Genomic DNA, 10,411 nt, shown 5'->3' with positions numbered 1-10,411 from the left:
TATGGGACAGAAATCATATGCTGAAATGACAAGTGAATGGCAGAGAAAAGGGTACATTCCCTCAGTTTCTTCGTCATCTGAAGGTTCCTCTGCGTCTACAATTTCTTCAAGTTTGCCGAGTAGGACATGTTTATGGCTTCTTGCAAGATCGAAACCAGATGAGAAAGGAAATCCTTACTTGCCGGATGAGGGCACACAAAAGGTCAAAGAAAATATTGTAAGTTCATTTAACAATTTTGCGTAATGTTGTGATTCCTCTAATTTCATATATGTTCTTAAATATGAAACCAAGTGTTGAACTTTTCTCAAATCCATTTGATTTCATGTAGGATGAATGGAAAAGGAAACAAGATGAAGGGGAATTTGTTCCCAAAAGTGCACGAGATGATGTCTTATCTCGTGCACTTGGTAAGACTAAAGAAGGGAGACCACTAACATTTGGTGGTGGAGTAGGCATCAAAGCTGTGTGGGGGACCGGAGAGCGGCGTAGCTTTCGACGGTATGGAGATGCGGAGATGGAGGAAATGGAAGCAAGAGTGACCAAAAGGGTCAAAGATGAGACAATACAAGAGATGAACTCCAAGATGGATGCCATGGTCATGGAGAAATTTATCACATTTGCTAAAGAACTTGGTGTCCAAATACCAAGCCATATGAGGATAGACGCAAATGTTCATAGTAGTTGTCGTTCCGGGGGTTTAGATCCATTTGCCGACATTACGGTATGATAATTTGTGTTTTTCAAGTACTTTGTTTCTAGTTAATTCTATTGAACTTTTCTAACATGTTACATTGTATTTGCGTTATTGTTCAAAATAAATAATAAGGAACCTGTCCCGTGCCATCTATACCTGAACATAGGCTCGGAGAAAGTCTTTGTTGCCTATGGTACCATATGTCCAGAGTTGCTCCTTGATCACCACAACGACGTCACGTCCGATAACGTGAAAGTGAGCGTTGATGATTTTGAGCCCGCGTACAAAGAAGCTCCCGTCCCCGTGCCTTCTCAATATATTAAGAAACTTGCTCAAGCTCATGGTACCTTCACTCAGTGGCCAAAACATTTGGTGTCGCTTACGAATGAGGAGGTAACTAACATATGCATGATAATTTGAAGTAGAACTATTATACCATGTATGCTCACTAATATGTATATCGTTATTTGAAAATCATACCTCAGGTAAACAAGCCTACAAGTAAAGAGCCTAAAGGGAAAGGGAACAAAGGGAAAGAGATAGTGGTTGGGGGAAGTGGAACAAAAGCGTCCAACACTAAATCAAAAACCTATTTCCTTGAAAATTATAAAGTGCAAAATTTGAGTGGTAAGTGCAATGTGATGAAAACTATGATGTTGGGATTAAAAGAAGGGGAGCACGTTAAGGTACATTGCACTAAAAGGACATTCAATATGGAAAAGGACTTTGAAATTAGTGTCACCGTTGAAGACACCGATCAACTTCTCTCGGGAGCATGGCTCAATATATCAATAATACAAGTTTTTGCTACGTGAGTTACCTAAATTCATATTTTGCCCCTAAATTTGATTTTTATGATTGTCTTAACGTTCTTACACTCTATATTATAGGGCTTTGAGTGAGTTGTGTTTTCACGATGATTGTCACCCCAATAGTATTGGATTCATGTGCCCGGAGATGATCTCGGCCACCATGTTAAAGTCCGATGCAGATCGAATTCTATTGTACATGACGAGGTCCATGAGTGCACTTAGTTCTAAGACATTCATCTTATGTCCATACTACGAAAAGTATGAAAATTACTTTGAACTTCGTTTTTAATTGATTGTTATAAATTTAACTTTTTTTTTTCTAACTACATACGTTTATTGTTTGTATGTAGGAGTCACTGGATGCTTTTAGTTCTTTGCTTGTCTAAACGTGAGGTCTACATATTTGATTCTCAACAGAAGAAGAGAAATTTGATGATTAAGGAGCCACTAAACAAGTAAGTAAAGTATGCATATGAAAATGCCATTTTTGCCAAAATTTTTGCCTTAGGTTCTTTAGTTCAAAGTTGGGTTCGAAAACATCATTTTTGCCTAAAAATGACCTAGGACGACCCAAATAGCCTTGAATGTGAAATAATAGATTGTAAAGGGCCTTAGAAAGTTATAACTATGCATATGAGACGTGTAATAAGTTTGAAAACATTCCTTAGGTTCTTTGGTTCAAAGTTGGGTTCGAAAACATCATTTTTGCCTAAAAATGACCTAGGACGACCCAAATAGCCTTGAATGTGAAATAATAGATTGTAAAGGGCCTTAGAAAGTTATAACTATGCATATGAGACGTGTAATAAGTTTGAAAACATTCCTTAGGTTCTTTGGTTCAAAGTTGGGTTCGAAAACATCATTTTTCCCTAAAAATGACCTAGGACGACCCAAATAGCCTTGAATGTGAAATAATAGATTGTAAAGGGCCTTAGAAAGTTATAACTATGCATATGAGACGTGTAATAAGTTTGAAAACATTCCTTAGGTTCTTTGGTTCAAAGTTGGGTTCGAAAACATCATTTTTGCCTAAAAATGACCTAGGACGACCCAAATAGCCTTGAATGTGAAATAATAGATTGTAAAGGGCCTTAGAAAGTTATAACTATGCATATGAGACGTGTAATAAGTTTGAAAACATTCCTTAGGTTCTTTGGTTCAAAGTTGGGTTCGAAAACATCATTTTTGCCTAAAAATGACCTAGGACGACCCAAATAGCCTTGAATGTGAAATAATAGATTGTAAAGGGCCTTAGAAAGTTATAACTATGCATATGAGACGTGTAATAAGTTTGAAAACATTCCTTAGGTTCTTTGGTTCAAAGTTGGGTTCGAAAACATCATTTTTGCCTAAAAATGACCTAGGACGACCCAATTAGCCTTAAATGTGAAATAATAGATTGTAAAGGGCCTTAGAAAGTTATAACTATGCATATGAGACATGTAATAAGTTTGAAAACATTCCTTAGGTTCTTTGGTTTAAAGTTGGGTTCGAAAACATCATTTTTGCCTAAAAATGACCTAGGACGACCCAAATAGCCTTGAATGTGAAATAATAGATTGTAAAGGGCCTTAGAAAGTTATAACTATGCATATGAGACGTGTAATAAGTTTGAAAACATTCCTTAGGTTCTTTGGTTCAAAGTTGGGTTCGAAAACATCATTTTTGCCTAAAAATGACCTAGGACGACCCAAATAGCCTTAAATGTGAAATAATAGATTGTAAAGGGCCTTAGAAAGTTATAACTATGCATATGAGACGTGTAATAAGTTTGAAAACATTCCTTAGGTTCTTTGGTTCAAAGTTGGGTTCGAAAACATCATTTTTGCCTAAAAATGACCTAGAACGACCCAATTAGCCTTAAATGTGACTACTACGTATATAATTGCATTTACATGTGTAAATAAAGTATATAATTGCACTTACATGTAAAATATTCTTTGCATTTACATGTGTAAACAAAGTATATATAATTGCATATTTTATCGAATGTGTAGTGCTTTTCGGAGTTACAAGAGACTAGGTGGACAATCTAAGGGAACTAAATTAACATGGATTCCAGCACAGGTATATATATATAATTAGTTTATTATTTACCTAAGAAATAAGTTTTTCAAAATTATAACATACAATGTGATAGAAATTTTACTTGTGTTATTTATTTTAATGCATTTAGTGTGCTCAACAACCGGGATCACTAGATTGTGGCTACTACGTCATGCGTTTTATGTACGACATAATAATGAATCATGGTAATAGTCAAGATCTTATTAAGGTATGTTCTCATAAACTACGTACTTTATATAATAAATTGAAGTACACAAAACTATTATATTGATCAATCGTTGATAAATTGAATTATTTACACTTTTTTAGGATTTTTCAAGAACATTGCCCTATTCACCGGAGGAGATTAATGAGGTGAAAGATTTTTGGGCAGATTACTTCATGAACAATGTCGAATTTTTAGCTTAATTTGTAATATGAACTTGATCTCTAGCTAGCTACGTACCTTTGTTGTAATAATTTTATGTTTGTTGTAACATGTTGGTTGATCGATCTATGACGAATTTAATTGCCTTTTATTGGGAACGTTAATTACGTTGTAAACTTTAGTACGTGACAGGTATTAATTATAAATGTATTCCCGGTATTGGGAATGAAGCGTCTAATTTCAAAGACGATCATGTCGGAATTTCCAACTAAAATATTAAAAAACGAATATTTTTTTTTAAAAAATAAGTCATTTGCAACGCACGTTAGCTCAATGTGCGAGGCAAATGACTTAATTTTTTGGCGCTAAAATTGTCATTTGCAACGCACATTTAGCTAATGTGCGTTGCAAATGACTTTTCAGCACCATGCCTAAAAAGTTATTTGCGTCGCACATTTAGCTAATGTGCGACGCAAATAACTTTTCAGGCATGGTGCTGAAAAGTCATTTGCAACGCACATTAGCTAAATGTGCGTTGCAAATGAACCTTATTTGCGTCGCACATTTAGCTAATGTGCGTTGCAAATGACTTTCAGCACCATGCCTGAAAAGTTATTTGCGTCGCACAAATGTGCGACGCAAATAACTTTTAGTCATTTGCGTCGAGAGCTTTTGCCACGCACGATGTGCGACGCAAATGTGCTTAAAAGTGCGATGCAAATGACCCTTTTTCCACTAGTGAAGTTAACATTCAAAAGCTCTGTTTTGATGGACTTTTGAAAGTTGATTGATTTCTAGATCATTCAAGACAAGCTAGTCTTACTTGTTGAAAGTAACAAAAGATATGAACTATTGTTAGAACGCCTAGACAATAGAGTTCAAAGCTAAAGAAAGGTTTTATGACTTTATTATTTCACACAGATTTGAGTGAATATAGGTTTATTTACTCAATGTGATATAATTTTGAATCTGTTTGGCTAGTTCAAAGATTCAGAAGTATAAAATCCACTTGGCAAGAAATCATAAAGATCTAGGTTAGATCATGTTGATGATTACTTGAGACCAAATATGATCATCAATGATTGTGTGTTGTAATTTCACAATCTAGCTCCATAAGATATGGCATATCTACGTTGGAATAATCGAAGTCAATTAGTACTTGATTCGATCAATGATGGATCATAAAGACTTTTCCTATAATTTCTAAAATAAAATGCTCAACTACCACCAAACTAAACCAAATTCGTCAAAGCTATTGAAAAGTAATTTCAGAATAACTTTTCATAAAATATATCTAGAGAGTTGCAAAAACTCAGTGGGAGCTTAGTGTTTGTCATTCGACAAACTAAGGCTCAAGTATAGATATATGTTTCATTATGATTTATTCAAATGAAACACAAGGGTATTGTTTCTACCACGAATTTTTGAGAACATAATGTTTGTTTGCTCGAAATAATGTCCTTTTGGAAATTCGTTTCCAAAATGACAAGTGGGAGAAAATAGACCTCGAAAGTTTTCGAGGCGAACAACAAACATAAACGGACATTCCGGAGGCTTTTCGAAGTGCTTCAGAAAATCCGAACTTATTCTTTAAGGACTTTAGAAGTGGATTTAAAGGATAGACATCTCTTAGAAGACTTTACAAGTGCTTCAAAGAGAATAGAATATTCAAAGGACTCTCAAAGTGCCTGTTGATATTCTATTGTTTGATGTTCTATACCCAAGTAGGCATAGAATTTAAGTCACTGAAACTATGAGATTCTTCTATTAGATAGTGAAGAAACATAGAGATCAGGTCAATGAAACTATGAGATTCTTCTATTAAATAGTGAAGAAACCTACAACTTGCAGTCAAACTATTATCATGTAGATTAATGAGTTTGTGACTTGTAAGAAAGCTATGACGAAACCCAGATTCCCTAAAATGGTTAGAGGCCATATATAGACTCAAATGTTTTAAATGGTTAGAGGCCATAAAACATACTCAATGTTTTGATGACAAAATTGAAATTTTGTTGATTTGCAAGAATAGGTTCACACCTATTGGTTGCAAGTTTGTTTTAAGGATAAAAACCATCAAACATGGAATTGTGTTCACACACAAAGCTAGATTAGTTGCTAAAGGTTACAAGAAAATTCATGGTGTGAATTGTGTTGAAACCTCATGCATAATCGTAATGCTCAAGTCTATAATTCAAGCAATGATTGCATATTGGTACATATAGCAATTGGATGACAAAACGTATTCCTCAATCAAATGTTGGAATAAACTATGTACATGTTATGTCATAGGATTTGTGGATCCAAATAAATGCTTGAAAGAGAAAGCTAGCTTATAAAATCTAAGTACAGATTTAAGCAAGCAATTGGGAATTGGAATTATATTTTAATGAAGCTAATAAGCATTTTAGTTTCATAAAATATACATGATTCTTATAGATATATAAGAAGTTTAGTGGGAGTACTTAAAACTTAATTGGTCCTATGTGTATTACACACATATCTCTCTATTGTGAAATAACATTCAAATGCTAATGACTTAGATTTGAGATTATTCATCAATGATGGACCATGGCGAAACTTAGTACATACTGGGTATTAAGATCTATTTACAAAGATCTTATGATATTGTTTTGGATTAAGTAATGGCATTTACTAAATCAAACACGAAAGTCTCCATTGGAGATATTCGACCCATGTGAATAAATCTAAGTAAAGGATGTTTGAACTATGTATAAGCATTTACTAAGTTAAACATCAAAGAGTCTAAATGAGATTCTTAACCTATATTATATGTCAAAGAATTTAGCTGAATTTAGTATCTACTGAAACTAGATAAGCTAAAGTTACATGAATAGAATTCAATTGGGAATTATTCTGCAAAAGAATTTATCATGTATGATATAATATGAGGATCGCCAAAAACGTATCGTATGACTTTAGGCATGACGAACATATACCAATCTCTATTGATCTAAGTGAAGATCAACTAGATTGAGATCAAGAATATTTATGGTACTTGAAAAGGTACATAGGAATAGTTCTTGATTCAAGGAAATAAAGATATGCTAAATATTGATGCAACACGCATAAACACTGGCAAAGGATCAAGCAAGACCCTTTGGAGTTAACCATTGATAAGGACGAGCTATAGAGCATCGTGTTTTGAAATGGCAACATGGATTGGAGACCATGATTTGTTGCGTGGGAAATTAAATATTAATTTCTATGTTCTAAGATACAGCTGGAAAGTCTTCCACATATCCGTGAACTGCTTGGATAAGAAAATCCAAACCAAAGCATCACTAGCAACCTATACAGTTGAAGTAGAAGTACTTATTGCCTAAGAAGCAATAAAACTGAGTTGTTTACATTAAAAGTTCTTCACTGAACTTGGCTGGATCACATGTCTGCTGACTTGATGGTTCTTCATTGCAAAATGCGTAGAACCACTATTTAAGTAAGAAAGACTAGATCACAAAATAAACATACTCAAAAGATCTTATCATCATATCTTGAAGAACATTCGATGAAAAGGATATTAAGATTGGCAAAGCATGATAACTAAACCTATGCAACAAGTGAGAAGCAACACTCACATTGTAGCACTGGAAATCAAGCATAGCTTTGAATTCCATGAAATGTTTTAAAGATGGGTTAGAGGCCCATAGTTGTAAAACGTTGGGGTTGAACATTTATCATATATGAAATGTATTTTTCATATTCCATTTAATCTTGGTTTAGTATTAAATGATGAGTCCCTTCAATTTGACAAAATATTCAAGATAGACTGTCAGGACCAGTCCTGTGACTAAGAAATGTCTATCAAGTGAACTTGAATGTCAAAAGTTGAAAATGGTCCCTGGTCGGAGCTTTCTATAAAATTGGACGCATAGAAAACGTTAGACGATTAGAATGCAAGATGACTAGTAGTTCTGTTTCTTGAACTATGTGGACATGGCAATGTCATAATCATTTGCATAGATACTTACTTTGGGAAGACTATTATCGGACAAGACCTATGAAACTTTACTGTAAGAGATGAAAATCTGTCATAAGTAAATTTCATTAAAATTATTAGACACTAAATCCTCAATACCTGAGTGATTTGAGATTACTTGTTTGAGAACTGGTTGCTTTGACGTTGACCAACCGTCGCACCGTAAAAGGAGGCTATAAAGGCAACGCTCAGGTAATCACCTATCAAACGAAGTCTAATCTCAAGATCGCAAGATTGGGATTGTCCTCCCATAAATCGGGATGAGATGCTTAAAAGTTGTACAAGGCCACTCGGAGAGCTAGAAACTGTGAAATGCATGGCCGTGCTCGGATGAATCATAGGCTATGATTATCTGTTTATTTGATCAGTTGAACTCTGAAACCGAGGAACACCTCTGGACATAATAAGGATGACAACTCTTACCTTATGTTCAAGAGCAAGCATCGAGCGACAAAGGAATTAGGAAATGCACACTTGTCCCTAAGGACAAGTGGGAGACTGAAGGAAATAATGCCCTTGGTTCAAGTATGCATTCAATGTTAAGTCTAATAAATGCGGTTCAGTATTAATTAACAAGTTAATAATTCAGTGAGATCAAGTGAGCTGAATGCCTGGCTAGAGGCCGCTTCAGTTCAAGTGGAATTAATGATATTAATCCACAACTTACTCTTGACTGAACCCGTAGGGTCACACAAATAGTACGTAAACGGATCAAGTATTTAATGGCATTAAATACTCCAACTATGGATATTCGGAATCGACGGATCTTGGTTCCAGTGGGAGCTGAGATCGTCAAAGGCAAGCAAATGAATACTCCGGAAACGATGATATTGCCGGAAACGGAAATATGGATCGTATCGGAAATATAAATATTATCCAAGTCGTAGATGTTGCCGGAAACGGAAACATGGTACGTATTGGAAAATATTATCGGAAATAGAAATATTTCCGGAATCGGAAATATTGCCGGAAACGGAAATATTGCCTGAATCGGAAATATTATCGGAATCGGAAAATAATTCCGGAAACGGAAATATTAAATATTTGTTCGAAACGGAAATTAATTCCGGAATCGGAAATATTGAATATTGTTCGTATCGGAAATGAATTCCGGAATCGAGAATTTAATCGGAAGCGCATCGTACGAATTAGCATCGGACGAGGCCTGCCAGACGAAGGCCCAGCACGAAGCCGGGCCATCGCCCAGCAAGCCAAGAGCAACAACCACATGCCAAGCATGCGACCAGGCCCAGCGCAAAAGCCAGGCCCAGCCAAAGCTTGGGCGCGCGCGCGGGGCTGCGACGAGTGGGCTGGCGCTGTGCGTGGGCCGCAAGGCCTGCGTGCGGTGCTAGCGTATTACTCGAAGTGTGTTACTCGAATCCTAAAGCGTATAGAATTCGTTTAATGATTAAATTCCTAATCCTAAGAGATAAATTAATTAAATAAGAGTTCCACTAGGATTCTAATTTAATTAATTCGTATCCTAGTAGGATTCCAATTCTCTTTCCATACCCCTATAAATATGTGGCCTGGGTTCACAATTTATAACGAGTTTTCAAGTATTCAAAGTGAGTTTTTGAGAGAAAAATTCAGTCACATACCTTGCCTAAAAGTGCCGAAATTATTAGTACCTTAAGGGCGATTCTAGTTGGTCAATCTTAAGGCGGATCCGGACGTGCTGTGGACTATCTACGGAGGGACGACACTTGGAGTCCTAAAGACTTGTTCTCGTTCGGTTCGGGCGCAGCTAGGGAAGGCACCCAACAAAGAGTATGCATCTAAACTATGCTAAATGATTATGTGTAAATAATATGTTTTCCTGGCTTTATGGTTTTTCCGCATGATTTATGAATTGTCATATGTATCATAACCTAACATTGAGGCCGTAGATTCTTAGCAAGGGATGACAATTACATATGGGTGCTTATTGATTTAAATGTTAGGAAGGGAGACTCAATATGGTTTAACCTTTTAACTTGCAGTTGCCGAGGGAATGGTGCTATGAGGGTTCTTCGAGTGAGAATTCGTCATGGATATCGTAACTCTTGATCGGACTGGAAGGGACACTGGCTTGACACCAAGCATTAGGACCGATTCTATGTATGAGACAACTAAGACTTAGGATTTAGATTGTACTTTGGCATAGCCTAGTCTAGACTCAGATTTATTTATTTTTTATTCAAACATTATTTTTCCTTGAAAACTTTATTTGAACATCATTTTTTGAATACTTTGCCCATGTGACATTCAAGGTCATTTAATCAGCGTGCTCGGTTTAGTGCCGAACATAGTCGTTATAGGAAGCCTAACAACGACACAAGGAGTTATTTATTTTATAAGTCGTTCTTAGAATCGAGTGCCTTTTTTTCATACGTCCTCGTAGCAAATTTGTTACGAATTTTTTTTGTTGCTACGTATACTTTATGCGCGGGTATCGAGGCTGCTGTGCCTGACCAAAAGGCCAGGCAGC

At 35.8% G+C, this 10,411-nt stretch overlaps 1 protein-coding gene across 1 annotated transcript; it reads left to right on the top strand.

The window, feature by feature from the left end:
* Positions 1-829: 829 nt before the first annotated feature.
* Positions 830-4,178, top strand: LOC130463881 (ubiquitin-like-specific protease 1). The gene is made up of 7 exons (XM_056833162.1): positions 830-1,088; positions 1,181-1,506; positions 1,586-1,765; positions 1,858-1,962; positions 3,505-3,574; positions 3,684-3,782; positions 3,884-4,178. The coding sequence occupies exons 2-7, from the start codon at positions 1,337-1,339 to the stop codon at positions 3,980-3,982; spliced, it is 723 nt and encodes a 240-aa protein (XP_056689140.1). The 5' UTR covers positions 830-1,088; positions 1,181-1,336; the 3' UTR covers positions 3,983-4,178.
* Positions 4,179-10,411: the final 6,233 nt, after the last annotated feature.

This window comes from Spinacia oleracea, chromosome 6, assembly GCF_020520425.1.
Source record: "Spinacia oleracea cultivar Varoflay chromosome 6, BTI_SOV_V1, whole genome shotgun sequence".
Lineage (NCBI taxonomy): Eukaryota > Viridiplantae > Streptophyta > Magnoliopsida > Caryophyllales > Amaranthaceae > Spinacia > Spinacia oleracea.
The sequence above is the reverse complement of the archived record's forward strand: the minus strand, read 5'-3'. Positions and strand labels throughout refer to the sequence as shown.